This window comes from Palaemon carinicauda, chromosome 42, assembly GCF_036898095.1.
Source record: "Palaemon carinicauda isolate YSFRI2023 chromosome 42, ASM3689809v2, whole genome shotgun sequence".
Taxonomy (NCBI): domain Eukaryota; kingdom Metazoa; phylum Arthropoda; class Malacostraca; order Decapoda; family Palaemonidae; genus Palaemon; species Palaemon carinicauda.
Genome location: NC_090766.1, coordinates 35,527,580 through 35,543,634, shown reverse-complemented (window position 1 = coordinate 35,543,634; position 16,055 = coordinate 35,527,580). Strand labels below are relative to the sequence as shown.

Below are 16,055 nucleotides of genomic sequence, written 5' to 3'. Positions count from 1 at the left end.
GTGAAGCTCTTAATAGATAAAATCTTCATTGATGTAGACACTATATAACAACTCCCTCACAATGCTACAACAGTTCAGTAGTTTAAGAGCTCCTTTTTTGTGGGTGTGACTAAGCAAGCCACTTCAAGGATCTAACAAGCCACTTCAGGGATTTATTTCCCTATGTCCAGTAGATCCTTGGAGGAAAAATAAAATCCTTATAGGGTGGATCATTGTCCTTATGATTCCAATTAATGTGTCATATAATCAGCTGTGGGGGCCGATGCGGTAACGTCCCTGACTGGTGAACGCCAGACTGGGGTTCGAGTCCCTCTCAGACTCTTTAGTTTTTATGGTCGTTTCAACCACACCATCACTGCGAGCTAAGGATGATGGGGTTTGGCGGAGCGTATGGGTCTATCTGCGGAGTCATCGGAGTCATTGCCTGGCCCTCCTTGGTCATTGCTTGGGTGGAGAGGGGTCTTGAGCATTGTCTAGCTACAATTCAAATCTTATTACGATTTTATTCCGATTTTTCGTATGGATTTATGGGTGATTTGTCTAGATACAATTCAAATTTGATTACGATTTTATTCCGAATTATCGTATGGATTTATGGGTGATATGTCTAGCTACAATTAAAATTGTATTACGATTTTATTCCGATTTATCGTATGGATTTATGGGTGATTTCTCTAGCTACAATTCAAATTTTATCACGATTTTATTCCGATTTATCGTAAGGATTTATGGGTGATTTGTCTAGCTACAATTAAAATTGTATTACGGTTTTATTCCGATTTATTGTATGGATTTATGTGTGATTTCTCTAGCTACAATTCAAATAATTTTATTACGATTTTATTCCAATTCATCGTATGGATATATGGGTGATTTCTCCAGCTACAATTCAAATTTTATTACGATTTTATTCCGATTTATCGTATGGATTTATAAGTGATTTGTCTAGCTAAAATTCAAATTTTATTACGAATTTATTCCGATTTACGTAATGATTTAAGGGTGATTTGTCTAGCTACAATTAAAATTTTATTACGATTTTATTCCAATTTGGCGTATGGATTTATGGGTGATTTGTCTAGCTACAATTCAAATTTTATTACGATTTTATTCCGATTTTTCGTATGGATTTATAAGTGATTTGTCCAGCTACAATTAAGATTTTATTACGATTTTATTCCGATTTATCGTATGGATTTATGGGTGATTTTTCTAGCTACACTTAGAATTTTATTACGATTTTATTCCAATATATCGTATGGATTTATGGGTGATTTGTCTAGCTACAATTAAAATTTTATTACAATTTTATTCCGATTTATCGTATGGATTTATGGGTGATTTGGCTAGCTACAATTCAAGTTTCATTACGATTTTATTCCAATTTATTGTATGGATTTATGGGTGATTTCTCTAGCTACAATTCAAATTTGATTACGATTTTATTTCCATTTATCGTATTGATTTATGGGTGATTTCTCTAGCTATAATTCAAGTTTCATTACGATTTTATTCCAATTTGGCGTATGGATTTATGGGTGATTTCTCCAGCTACAATTCAAATTTGATTACGATTTTATTCCGATTTATCGTAAGAATTTATGGGTGATTTCTCTAGCTACAATTCAAATAATTTTATTATGATTTTATTCCTATTTATCGTATGGATTTATGGTTGATTTGTCTAGCTACAATTCAAATTTTATTACGATTTTATTCCGATTTATCGTATGGATTTATGGGTGATTTGTTTAGCTACAATTAAAATTTTATTACGATTTTATTCAGAATTATCGTATGGATTTATGGGTGATTTGTCTAGCTACAATTCAAATTTTATTACGATTTTATTCCGATTTATCGTATGGATTTATGGGTGATTTCTCTAGCTAAAATTCAAATTTGATTACGATTATATTCCAATTTCTCGTATGGATTTATGGGTGATTTGTCTAGCTACAATTCAAATTTTATTACGATTTTATTCCGATTTATCGTATGGATTTATGGGTGATTTCTCTAGCTAAAATTCAAATTTTATTACGATTTTATTCCGATTTATCTTATGTATTTATGGGTGATTTGTCTAGCTACAATTGAAATTTTATTACGAATTTATTGCAGTTTATCATATGGATTTATGGGTGATTTGTATAGCTACAATTCAAATTTTATTACGATTTTATTCCAATTTATCGTATGGATTTATGGGTGATTTGTCTAGCTACAATTCAAATTTTATTACGATTTTATAATTCCAATTTATTGTATGGATTTATAGGTGATTCGTCCAGCTAAAATCCAAATTTTATTACGATTTTATTCCGATTTATCGTATGAATTTATGAGTGATTTCTCTAGCTACAATTGAAATTTTATTACGAATTTATTCCAATTTATCATATGGAGTTATGGGTAATTTGTCCAGCTACAATTAAAATTTTATTACGATTTTATTCCGATTTATCGTATGGATTTATGGGGGATTTCTCTAGCTACAATTCAAATTTTTTTTACGATTTCATTCCGATTTATCGTATGGATTTATCGGTGATTTGTGTAGCTACAATTCAAATTGTATTACGATTTTATTCCGATTTATCATATGGATTTATGAGTGATTTTTCTAGCTACAATTCAAATTTCATTACGATTTTAATCGGAATTATCATATGGATTTATGGGTGATTTCTCTAGCTACAATTCAAATTTTATTGCGATTTTATTCCAATTTGGCGTATGGATTTATGGGTGATTTGTCCAGCTACAATCAAAATTTTATTACGATTTTATTCCGATTTATCGTATGGATATATGGGTGATTTCTCCAGCTACAATTCAAATTTTATTACGATTTTATTCCGATTTATCGTATGGGTTTATGTGTGATTTGTCTAGCTACAATTCAAATTTTATCACGATTTTGTTCCGATTTATCGTATGGATTTATGGGTGATTTGTCTAGTTACAATTCAAATTTTATCACAATTTTATTCCGATTTATCGTATGGATTTATAGGGGATTTCTGTAGCTACAATTCAAGTTTTATTACGACTTTATTCCGATTTATCGTATGGATTTATGGGTGATTTGTCTAGCTACAATTCAAATTTTATTACGATTTTATCCCAATTTCTCGTATGGATTTATGGGTGATTTCTGTAGCTACAATTCAAGTTTTATTACGACTTTATTCCGATTTATCGTATGGATTTATGGGTGATTTGTCTAGCTACAATTAAAATTTTATTACAATTTTATTACAATTTATCGTATGGATTTACGGGTGATTTGTCTAGCTATAATTAGAATTTTATTACGATTTTATTCCGATTTATCTATGGATTTATGGGTGATTTGTCTAGTTACAATTAAAATTTTATTATGATTTTATTCTAATTTGGCGTATGAATTTAAAGGTGATTTGTCAAGCTACAATTGAAATTTTATTACGATTTTATTCCAGTTTATCGTATGGATTTATGGGTGATTTGTCTAGCTACAGTTCAAATTGTATTACGATTTTATTCCAATTTATCGTATGGATTTATGGGTGATTTGTCTAGCTACAATTAAAATTTTATTACGATTTTATTCCGATTTATCGTATGGATTTATGGGTGATTTGTCTAGCTACAATTCAAATTTTATTACGATTTTATTCCGATTTATCATGGATTTATGGGTGATTTCTCTAGCTACAATTCAAATTCTATTACGATTTTAGTCCAATTTGGCACATGGATTTATGGGTGACTTGTCTAGCTACAAATCAAATTTCGTTACAATTTTATTCTAATTTAGCGTATGGATTTATAGGTAATTTTTTTGGCTAAAATTCAGGGCTGGATTTATATTTTTGAATAGGTGGGATTTAACATGTAAAAGATTTTAAACGGATTTATTGTCTACTAATTTATTGATCTGCCTGAGGAAGATTTTGTTTTTTTTAAGCGGATTTATTGTATGGATTTATGGGTGATTTGTTTGGCTTCTATTGCAGACTGGATTTATATTTTTAAATAGGTGGGATTTATCATATACAGTAAGAGCTTTTAAGTCGACTCTTTTTTGTGTCTTAAGGGATTTTAGAATGTTGAATTTCAGCTGCGGATTTATCTTCCAACGTGACTTACAGGGGGATTTATAATGTTGTGGATTTATATTCTCACTCATCAAAGGGGGTTTATAACATAAATGTTTTTAATCGGATGTAACGTAAAAAAATTTAGGAGTGGAGATAACCTGAAGAACATCTTTCATCTTCATAATTAAATCATTTTTTATATAGTGTCCTATTTAGCCTTCTCTCTCTCTCTCTCTCTCTCTCTCTCTCTCTCTCTCTCTCTCTCTCTCTCTCTCTCTCTCTCTCACTAAGATGCATCCCAGACCATTCAATACTGGAAGATGCAAAATACACCGGAAGATGCATTAGCAACTCTCTAGTAGATATACGAGGTGCCTCACACTAAGGGACCTGGGGGAACCCAAACATAGAATAAGGCAATAAGGCTCTCTCTCTCTCTCTCTCTCTCTCTCTCTCTCTCTCTCTCTCTCTCTCTCTCTCTCACACACACAATCTAATAAAATAAATTCTGACAAAAATATTTGATGACATTTTATCATATTCAGCTCAAAGGACACATGAATAAAAAATAATTATATTTAGCTAAACATGTTCTCACTCTGTTAATTCATCCAAGCAAAACTTCGGAATTCACTCTACGCCCCTGTATTCCCTAACAGTTATTCTTCAAGTGTTTAGGTACAAATGTTCATTTTTGAGACCTGGGTTAGCTCAGAGCATCAAAATACCTTCGTAAATAATCTTCCCCTATATTTCTAGTCATACTAAGCTGCATTGCCTCACGTATGACTACTCGGTCTCTCCCCTTTCCTCGGGTATGAGAGAGAGAGAGAGAGAGAGAGAGAGAGAGAGAGAGAGAGAGAGAGAGAGAGAGTATGCATACCTCGGTGAGAGGAGGTACCACCACACACTCCCACAAATTGCGGAAACTGCCTGGTTAAAATGTACTTGAGAAAGGGCCAGAAGATGTGCGTGCGTGTGTGTGTAACAAAATATTTAGCAGTCATTTTTGTCGGTAAGTGTACACTAGTGCCATAAATAACAAAGAACTGATAATATCTTCGTTTGGCAGATAAACGAGTAAACTAGATATCAAATTATTATTATTATTATTATTATTATTATTATTATTATTGTTATTATTATTATCATTATTATTATTAATTATTAACATTTTCATTATTACCTGCTAAGCTACAACCCTAGTTGGAGAAGCAGTGAGGAAAGGAAATAAATAAATAAACTATAAAAGAAGTTTAAGAACAATAAAAATGAAATAAATCCATTATATATAAACTATAAAACTTAAAAATAACAAGAATAAGAGAAATAAGATAGAATAAAGGACTAAAGTGTGTCCTCAAGCAAGAGAACTCTACCTTACGAAAGTGGTAGACCATGGTACAGAGGCTATGGCATTACCGAAATGTATCATTATCATTAATTGCTAAGCTACAACCCTAATTGGAAAAGCAGGGTGCTATAACCCCAGGGGCCCCAACAGGGAAAAAGAGTCCAGTGAGGAAGGGAAACAAGGCAAAAGAAAATATTTTAAGAGCAGTAACATCAAAATAAATATTTCCTATATAAACTATAAACACTTTAACAAAACAAGAGGAAGAGAAATTAGATAGAATAGTGTGCCCGAGTGTACCCTCAAGTAAGAGAACTCTAACCCAAGACACTGGAAGACCATGGTACAGAGGCTATGGCACAACCAAGACTACAGAACAATGGTTTGATTTTGGAGTGTCCTCCTCTTAGAAGAGCTTCTTACCATAGCTAAAGAGTCTCTTCTACCATTACCAAGAGGAAAGTAGCCACTGACCAATTACAGTGCAGTAGTTAACCCCTTGAGGGAAGAAGAATTATTTGGTAATCTCAGTGTTGTCAGGTGTATGAGGACAGGGGAGAATCTGTAAAGAATAGGCTAGACTATTCCGTGTATGCGCAGGCAAGGGGAAAGTCAACCGTAACCAGAGAGAAGGATTCAATGTAGTACTGTCTGGCCAGTCAAAGGACCCTATAACTCTCCAGCGGTAGTATCTCAAAGGGTGGCCGGTGCCCTGGCCAACCTACTACCTGCAATGGTACAGAGGCTATGGCACTACGCAAGACTAGAGAACAATGGTTTGATTTTGGAGCACCCTTCTCCTAGAAGAGTTACGTATTGGAACTGTCTCTTCTACCCTTACCAAGACGAAAGTAGCCACTGAAGAAGTACATTGCAGGAGTTAATCCCTTGAGTGAAGAAGAACTGTTTGGTAATCTCAGCGTTGTTAGGTGTATGAGGACAGAGGAGAATCTGTAAAGAATAGACCAGACTATTCGGTGTATGTGAAGGCAAAAGAAAAGTGGGCCGTAACCAGAGAGAGGAATCCAATGTAGTGTCTGGCCAGTCAAAGGAACCATTAACTTTCTAGTAGTAGTATCTCAACGGTCGGCTGGTGCCCTGGCCAACCTACTACCAGTAGGAAAGCTGAACAAAGTGGAATCAGAGTTAGTTCAATTATCTGTACTATCTAAACCTATTGACTTATTAACTATAGGCCAGATTTAACCTCGAAAACTGAAGTCAAACTATCATTTGAAACAAGGAAAATCTTGTTATTACATTACATCATAATCGTACAATTAATAAAAAGTTATTAGTTATTAGAAAGAATTATAAGTATGGATAAAGAGAGATAAGGAGCTGATAACTTTACATTAGCAATCACTACAATTATCAAAGGCGTTAAGGAACCTCATAATATAAAGTGGTTGTCATGTTTAATGGAAAACTACGCCCGTTGAGATACTACCACTAGAGATTTATGGGGTCCTTTGACTGGCCAGACAGTACTACATTGGATCCTTCTCTTTGGTTACGATTCAATTTCTCAATGCCTACTCATACACCGAATAGTCTGGCATATTCTTTACAGATTCTCCTCTGCCCTCATACACCTGACAACACTGAGATTACCAGACAATTTTTCTTCACTCAAGGGGTTAACTACTGCACTGTAATTGGCCAGTGGCTACTTTCCTCTTGGTAATGGTAGAGGAGACTCTTTAGCTATGATAAGCAGCTCTTCTAGGAGAAGGACACTCCAAAATCAAACCATTGTTCTCAGGTCTTGGGTAGTGCCATAGCCTCTGTACCATGGTCTTGCACTGTCTTGGGTGAGAGTTCTCTTGCTTGAGGGTACACTCGGGCACAGTATTCTATCTAATTTCCCTTCCTCTTGTTTTGTTAAATTATTTAAAGTTTATATATAAAATATTTATTTTAATGTTGTTACCGTTCTTAGAATATTTTATTTTTCCTTGATCCCTTTCCTCACTGGGATATTTTCCCTGTTTGGGCCCCTGGGCTTATAGCATCCAGCTTTTTCAATTAGCGTTGTAGCTTAGCAATTAATAATAATAATAATAATAATAATAATAATAATAATAATGATATTAATAATAATAATAATAATAATAATAATAATAATAATAATAATAATAATAATAATGATAATAATAAAACTACTGGACCGATTGACTTGGCTTATTCAGACACAGTAGGAACCTTGAAATCTTGACCTCATAGGGTCAGTGTAAGGGTTATTATGTATAATGAAGAGTGAAAACTGTCCTTTATCACGAAATAAAAACTGTCCTTTATCACGAAATAAAAAATGGAAAATAATCATAGTATTTGTTAATGGTACATACATTTTCTAATCAAATAGTAATACATGGATTGAGGAAAACGTTCCTAGTGTTCCATAGAGCTGGGTACGTCCTAAGATACGTTCCAAGTGTTCCATAGAATTGAGCACGTCCTTAGATATGTTCCAAGTGTTCCATAGAACTGGGCACGTCCTAAGATACGTTCCAAGTGTTCCATAGAACTGGGTACGTCCTAAAATACGTTCCAAGTGTTGCATAAAACTGGGTACGTCCTAAAATACGTTCCAAGTGTTCCATAGAACTGGTTACGTCTTAAGATACGTTCCAAGTGTTCCATGTGTTCCATAGAACTGGGTACGTCCTAAGATACGATCCAAGTGTTCCATGTGTTCCATAGAACTGGGTACGTCCTAAGATACGTTCCAAGTGTTCCATAGAACTGGGTACGTCCTAAAATACGTTCCAAGTGTTCCATAGAACTGGTTACGTCCTAAGATACGTTCCAAGTGTTCCATAGAACTGGGTACGTCCTATGAAACGTTTAAAATGTCCCATAGAACTGGGTACGTCCTAAGATACGTTCCAAGTGTTCCATAAAACTGGGTACGTCCTAAGATACATTCCAAGTGTTCCATGTGTTCCATAGAACTGGGTACGTCCTAAGATACGTTCCAAGTGTTCCATGGAACTGGGTACGTCCTAAGATAGTTCCAAGTGTCCCATAGAACTGGGTACGTCCTAAAATACGTTCCAAGTGTTCCATAGAACTGGTTACATCCTAAGATACGTTCCAAGTGTTCCATGTGTTCCATAGAACTAGGTATGTCCTAAGATACGTTCCAAGTGTTCCATAGAACTGGGTACATCCTAAAATACGTTCCAAGTGTTCCATAGAACTGGGTACGTCTTAAGATATGTTCCAAGTGTTCCATAGAACTGATTACCTCCTAAGATGCGTTCCAAGTGTTCCATAGATCTGGGTACGTCCTGAGATACATTCCAAGTGTTCCATGTGTTACATAGAACTGGGTACGTCCTAAGATACGTTCCAAGTGTTCCATAGAACTGGGAACGTCATAAGATACGTTCCAAGTGTTCCATAGAACTGGGTACGTCCTAAGATACGTTCCAAGTGTTCCATGTGTTCCATAGAACTAGGTACGTCCTAAGATACGTTCCAAGTGTTCCATGTGTTCCATAGAACTAGGTACGTCCTAAGATACGTTCCAAGTGTTCCATGTGTTCCATAGAACTAGGTACGTCCTAAAATACGTTCCAAGTGTTCCATAGAACTGGGTACGTCTTAAGATACGTTCCAAGTGTTCCATAGAACTGGGTACGTCCTAAGATACGTTCCAAGTGTTCTATAGAACTGGGTACGTCCTAAGATACGTTCCAAGTGTTCCATAGAATTGGGTACGTCATCAAACTGGGTACATCCTATGATACGTTTCAAGTGTTCCTTAGAACTGGACACGTCCTAAGATACGTTCCAAGTGTTTCATAGAACTGGTTACGTCCTAAGATACGTTCCAAGTGTTCCATGTGTTCCATAGAACTAGGTACGTCCTAAGATACGTTCCAAGTGTTCCATAGAACTGGGTATCTCCTAAGATATGTTCTAAGTGTTCCATAAAACTGGGTACATCCTAAGATATGTTCCAAGTGTTCCATAGAACTGGGTACGTCCTATGATACGTTCCAAGTGTTCCATAGAACTGGGTACGTCCTAAAATATGTTCCAAGTGTCCCATAGAACTGGGTACGTCCTATGATACGTTTCAAGTGTTCCTTAGAACTGGACACGTCCTAAGATACGTTCCAAGTGTTCCATAGAACTGGTTACGTCCTAAGATACTTTCCAAGTGTTCCATGTGTTCCATAGAACTAGGTACGTCCTAAGATGCGTTCCAAGTGTTCCATAGAACTGGGTACGTCCTAAAATACGTTCCAAGTGTTCCATAGAACTGGGTACGTCCTATGATACGTTTCAAGTGTTCCTTAGAACTGGACACGTCCTAAGATACGTTCCAAGTGTTCCATAGAACTGGTTACGTCCTAAGATACGTTCCAAGTGTTCCATGTGTTCCATAGAACTAGGTATGTCCTAAGATGCGTTCCAAGTGTTCCATAGAACTGGGTACGTCCTAAAATACGTTCCAAGTGTTCCATAGAACTGGGTACGTCTTAAGATACGTTCCAAGTGTTCCATAGAACTGGGTACATCCTAAGATACATTCCAAGTGTTCCATAGAACTGGGTACGTCTTAAGATACGTTCCAAGTGTTCCATGTGTTACATAGAACTGGGTACGTCCTAAGATACGTTCCAAGTGTTCCATAGAACTGGGTACGTCCTATGATACGTTTCAAGTGTTCCTTAGAACTGGACACGTCCTAAGATACGTTCCAAGTGTTCCATAGAACTGGTTACGTCCTAAGATACGTTCCAAGTGTTCCATGTGTTCCATAGAACTAGGTACGTCCTAAGATGCGTTCCAAGTGTTCCATGGAACTGGGTACGTCCTAAAATACGTTCCAAGTGTTCCATAGAACTGGGTACGTCTTAAGATACGTTCCAAGTGTTCCATAGAACTGGGTACATCCTAAGATACGTTCCAAGTGTTCCATAGAACTGGGTACGTCTTAAGATACGTTCCAAGTGTTCCATGTGTTACATAGAACTGGGTACGTCCTAAGATACGTTCCAAGTGTTCCATAGAACTAGGTACGTCCTAAGATGCGTTCCATGTGTTCCATAGAACTAGGTACGTCCTAAAATACGTTCCAATTTTTCCATAGAACTGGGTACGTCCTATGATACGTTTCAAGTGTTCCTTAGAACTGGACACCTCCTAAGATACGTTCCAAGTGTTCCATAGAACTGGTTACGTCCTAAGATACTTTCCAAGTGTTCCATGTGTTCCATAGAACTAGGTACGTCCTAAGATGCGTTCCAAGTGTTCCATAGAACTGGGTACGTCCTAAAATACGTTCCAAGTGTTCCATAGAACTGGGTACGTCTTAAGATACGTTCCAAGTGTTCCATAGAACTGGGTACATCCTAAGATACGTTCCAAGTGTTCCATAGAACTGGGTACGTCTTAAGATACGTTCCAAGTGTTCCATGTGTTACATAGAACTGGGTACGTCCTAAGATACGTTCCAAGTGTTCCATAGAACTGGGTACGTCCTAAAATACGTTCCAAGTGTTCCATAGAACTGGGTACGTCTTAAGATACGTTTCAAGTGTTCCATGTGTTACATAGAACTGGGTACGTCCTAAGATACGTTCCAAGTGTTCCATGGAACTGGGTACGTCCTAAGATACGTTTCAAGTGTTCCATAGAACTGGGTACGTCCTAAGATACGTTTCAAGTGTTCCATAGAACTGGGTACGTCCTAAGATACGTTCCAAGTGTTCCATAGAACTGGGTACGTCCTAAGATACGTTCCAAGTGTTCCATAGAACTGGGTACGTCTTAAGATACGTTCCAAGTGTTCCATGTGTTACATAGAACTGGGCACGTCATAAGATACGTTCCAAGTGTTCCATAGAACTGGGTACGTCCTAAAATACGTTCCAAGTATTCCATAGAACTGGGTACGTCTTAAGATACGTTCCAAGTGTTCCATGTGTTACATAGAACTGGGTACGTCCTAAGATACGTTCCAAGTGTTCCATGGAACTGGGTACGTCCTAAGATACGTTTCAAGTGTTCCATAGAACTGGGTACGTCCTAAGATACGTTTCAAGTGTTCCATAGAACTGGGTACGTCCTAAGATACGTTCCAAGTGTTCCATAGAACTGGGTACGTCCTAAGATACGTTCCAAGTGTTCCATAGAACTGGGTACGTCCTAAGATACGTTACAAGTGTTCTATAGAACTGGGTACGTGCTAAGATACTTTTTTTTTTTTTTTTTTTTTTTTTTTTTTTTTTTTTTTTTTTTTTTTTTAAAGGTGGCTCATGAACGGCCAAGGCAAGGGACATGATAATACCCTAGAGACTAACCATATACATATATAGAAGCAGGCCCAAGCAGCCTTTACATCAACCTAGGACAAGAGAGGATCAAGCAATGGGCTGCTGATGATTCAACATGTAGACCTATAAGCTCCCCAAACCATCCATCCCTTGCTCACAAGGATGGTAAAGTTGCAGTCTTGTAGACACTAATAGAAACTATCGAGTTTGAGCGGATCTATCTCCAACTCACGTCCAACACGATGCCAGACAGGGACGTTTCCCATAATCGCCGTGCTATTTAAAAATTTAAAGGCCGCTCATGAATGGCAGAGGAAAGGGACAGTAACATTGCTCTACCAAGCAGGGCAATGCCCCAGAGACTGACCATATAAACGTATGATCAGCGCCAAAGCCCAATCTCCACCCAAGCTAGGACCATGGAGGGCCAAGTAATGGCTGCTGATAACTAAGCAGATAGACCTATAGGCTCCCCCAAACCCCCATCCTTAGCTCACAAGGATGGTGAAGTTGCAGCGACCAAAGAAGCTAACGAGTTTGAGCGGGACTCGAAACCCCAGTCTGGCGTTCACCAGTCAAGGAGGACATCGGCCACCACCCTGCACTTAAAGGTCGCTCATGAGTGGCAGAGGCAATGCCCAAAAGACTGAATATGTATACATATTATTAGCCCCCCAGCCCCCTCTCCATCCAAACTGGAACCAAGGAGGGCCAGGCAGTGGATGCTGATGACTTGGCAGGTACAGTGACAATGCCCAAGAGACTGACCATATACATATGATCAGTACCCAATGCCCCTCTCCACCCAAGCTAGGACCAGGAATGGGGAGGTTGTAAGACACTAAAAGCAACTTTCGAGCTACAGCGGGTCTCGAACTCCTGTTCAACAGAATGCCATATCTCTACAGTAGTGTTGTTTCAACGAACTTCTCAGTGTTGTACATCTCTGCATTTATCGGCGGACATACATAGATACTTCGACACGCGATTCCGCATCTTTTGGTCATTATTTTCAGATCGAATAAAACTTCAGGACAATTTACGATTTTCCATAAAAAGCTCTCGTGGAATTTATCGATATCTGACATTCAATCGTCTTGATTAGTGTTTATGATCAATCAACTGAAACTATTCCATCTATACCAAGAATTCCGCTGATCTTCAGCATCCTAATTGACATACTATAAGAGTTAGGTGAATTTGGGCACGGGCTCTTGGTCTTAACTGGCTAATACAAGCCCTATTGCGACATGAATTTGGGCACGGGCTCTTGGTCTTAACTGGCTAATACAAGCCCTGTTGCGACATGAATTTGGGCACGGGCTCTTGGTCTTAACTGGCCAATACAAGCCATATTGCGACATGAATTTGGGCACGGGCTCTTGGTTTTAACCGGCCCATAAAAGCCATATTGCGACATGATTATGGGCACGGTCTCTTGGTCTTAACTAGCCAATACAAGCCATATTGCGACAGTGAGGCATTTGTTGACCGAATGCCCCACTTATAGCACAGAAAGAAATATATATCTGTTTGAGGCTCGAGGTGAGGAAGGCAGGTTCATCCTTGCCAAGATTCTTGGACATGATGTGTCTTACCATGCTAGCGGTATTTTAGCTATATTTCAGAAGCAAGTCTTCTGAAAGATATTTAACTTTTATAAGGACATCTTTGCTTTTATGGTTTTAATTGAATGACCTTAGATGTCAGGATGCCAGAAAACCTCAAATCAATCAATCTTGGAATAAAGAATAAATATAGTAGTAGAGATTGATATCATAAATAGTGATAAGGAGAAATGACACTGGGTAATAATGAAGGAGAATTCTTACATGTTGACAGGGAAAATAACGAGGAAAGGGTCATAATTTAAGCAATAAATAAGAGAAGAAAGGAAAATAGACTAATGAAGTTTAATGAAGTTATATGGCATAGGAGTATGCTAAAAGGGATATTATTATTATTATTATTATTATTATTATTATTATTATTATTATTATTATTATTATTATTAGTTAAGCTAGAACCATAGTTGGGAAAGAAGGATGCACAAAGTCCAAGGGCTCCAACAGGGAAAAATAGCCCAGTGAGTAAAGGAAATGAAGACATAAATAAACTGCAACAGAAGTCATGAACAATTAGAATAAAATATTCTAAGAACAGTAACATTAAAATATATAATTTCATGAATAAACTATAAAAAAGACTTATGTAAGCCTGTTCTACATAAAAAAAAATTAGGTAAGCAAACAGAAACAAAGACACACACAAACTGCTTTTGTAATCCAGGTGTCCTTGCCGAAGTCATGTGCCACTTCTAATCACTCGAAAATTGAGTGGGACATCAATCAAAGTTACGTGACACATTTTACAACACTTGTTAACAACTATTCGTTTGATTAGAAAACCCAACCCACACGTTACACCTACGTCGTGAAATACTGGCAGAAAAAGGGGCAACCGACACTCGTCTGAGGAGTGACACCCTGATAGTCCACGGCGATAGTCGTCAGTACAGCAGAGGAGTCCAAGTCCACCACATCTGTAGTGCAAGCCATGCTGTCTCTCAGGCCCACACATAACAGGGGGCTGTTACTGTCTCTGGCAGTATTGGCTGTCCTAGCGTGTGCTGTTTTGGCTGATTCCCCAGAGCAGAAAGAAAAGGTAAGATTAGGGAGGGGGAATTATTGCAAAGCTATCTTCAAATCTGTTTAACGCGTTTGCCAAATGCCTTATGTCTTTTTTTATGGTCCTCCAAGGTCCTTCATGTCTTTTTGAGGCTCCTCCAAGATCCTTCCTGAGGCTCCTCCAAGATCCTTCCTGTCTTTTTTATTCTCCTCCAACTTCTTGTCTTTTTGATGGCCCTCCAAGTTCTATCCTGTCTTTTCGATGTTCCTCCAAGTTCCTTCCTGACTTTTTGATGGTCTCCCAAGTTCCTTCCTGCCTTTTTTATGGTCCTCCAAGTTTCATCCTATTTTTTTGATGCTCCTCCAACTTCCAGTCTTTTTTATGTTCCTCCAAGTTCCTCCCTGTCTTTTATAATGTCCCCCAAGTTACATCCTGTATTTTTAATGGTCCCCCAAGTTCTTTATGTCTTTTTTATGCTCCTCCAACTCCCTGTCTTTTTTTATGCTCCTCCAAGTTCCTTCTGTCTTTTTGTCTACTCCTCCTAGTTCCTTCCTGTCTTTTTGATGGTCCTCCAACTTCCTTCCTGTCTTTTTGAGGGTCCTCCAAGTTCCTGTCTTTTTTATTGTCCTCCAAGTTCCTTTCAGTCTTTTTTATTGTACTCCAGGTTCCTTCCTATCATTTTGATAGTCCTATAAGTTCCATTCTTTCTTTTTGATGGTCCTCCAAATTCCTTCCTGTCTTTATGGTGGCCATCCAATTTCCTTCCTATCTTTTTTAATCTCCTCCACGTTCCTTCCTGCCTTTATGATGTTCCTCCAACTGCCTGTCTTTTTGGTGGTCCTCTAAGTTCCTTCCTGTCTTTTTGAAGGTCCTCTGCGTTCCTTCCTGTCTTTTTGATGGTCTTCCAAGTTCCGTTCTGTCTTTTTGATGGTCCTCCAAGTTCCACCCTGTCTTTTTGATGCTCCTCCAACTTTCTGTGTTTTTGATGGTCCTCCAAATTCCTTCCTGTTTTTTTATGGTCCCCCAAGTTCCTTCCTGTCTTTTTGATGGTCCTCCAATATAAACCAGGCATTGTACCAATAGATAAAATGAGTACTCTAACCTTATCATCTTCTCTTCATAAGTCTCCTGCTTCAGATAACATTGAATGCACAAAACTAGATGCATTCGTCATAACAATCACTGTCAAGCAAAATTTATCTATGCCACAAATGCTAAGGACATGACTCTTTATTTCGATAAGAATTTATTTTGTTCTTTCCGCTTCGAAAACACCGTTGAAAGATCTGAGCGTTTTCTTGTCCGCCAATGTTTTTATATTGAACAGGCTGACATAAGTCCTTTTATAGTTTACATATGAAATATCTGGTTTAATGTTGGCCATGTTTTAAAAATATTTTATTCAAATTGTTCATTACTTCTTATATCTTTTATTCATTTCCTTATTTCCTTTCCTCACTGGAGTATTTTTTCCCTTTTGGAGCCCTTAGCCTTATAGCTTCTTGCTTTTCCAACTAGGGTCGTAGCTTAGCTAATAATAATAATAATAATAATAATAATAATAATAATAATAATAATAATAATAATAATAATAATAATAATAATAATAATAATAATAATAATAATGTAAGCAGCTCTTTTAGGAGAAGGATACTACAAAATCAAAACACTGTTCTCTTTCCTTAGGTA

At 37.3% G+C, this 16,055-nt stretch overlaps 1 protein-coding gene across 1 annotated transcript in view; it reads left to right on the top strand.

Annotated features, from left to right (window-relative positions):
- The first annotated feature begins 14,217 nt into the window (after window positions 1–14,217).
- Window positions 14,218–16,055, top strand: part of LOC137633100 (mucin-2-like) — a 49,725-nt gene continuing 47,887 nt past the window's right edge. Inside the window, exon 1 of the mRNA XM_068365261.1 lies at window positions 14,218–14,402. Within this exon, the coding sequence (XP_068221362.1) occupies window positions 14,295–14,402 (108 nt within the window). The 5' untranslated portion in view covers window positions 14,218–14,294. The remainder of the gene's footprint in view (window positions 14,403–16,055) is intronic.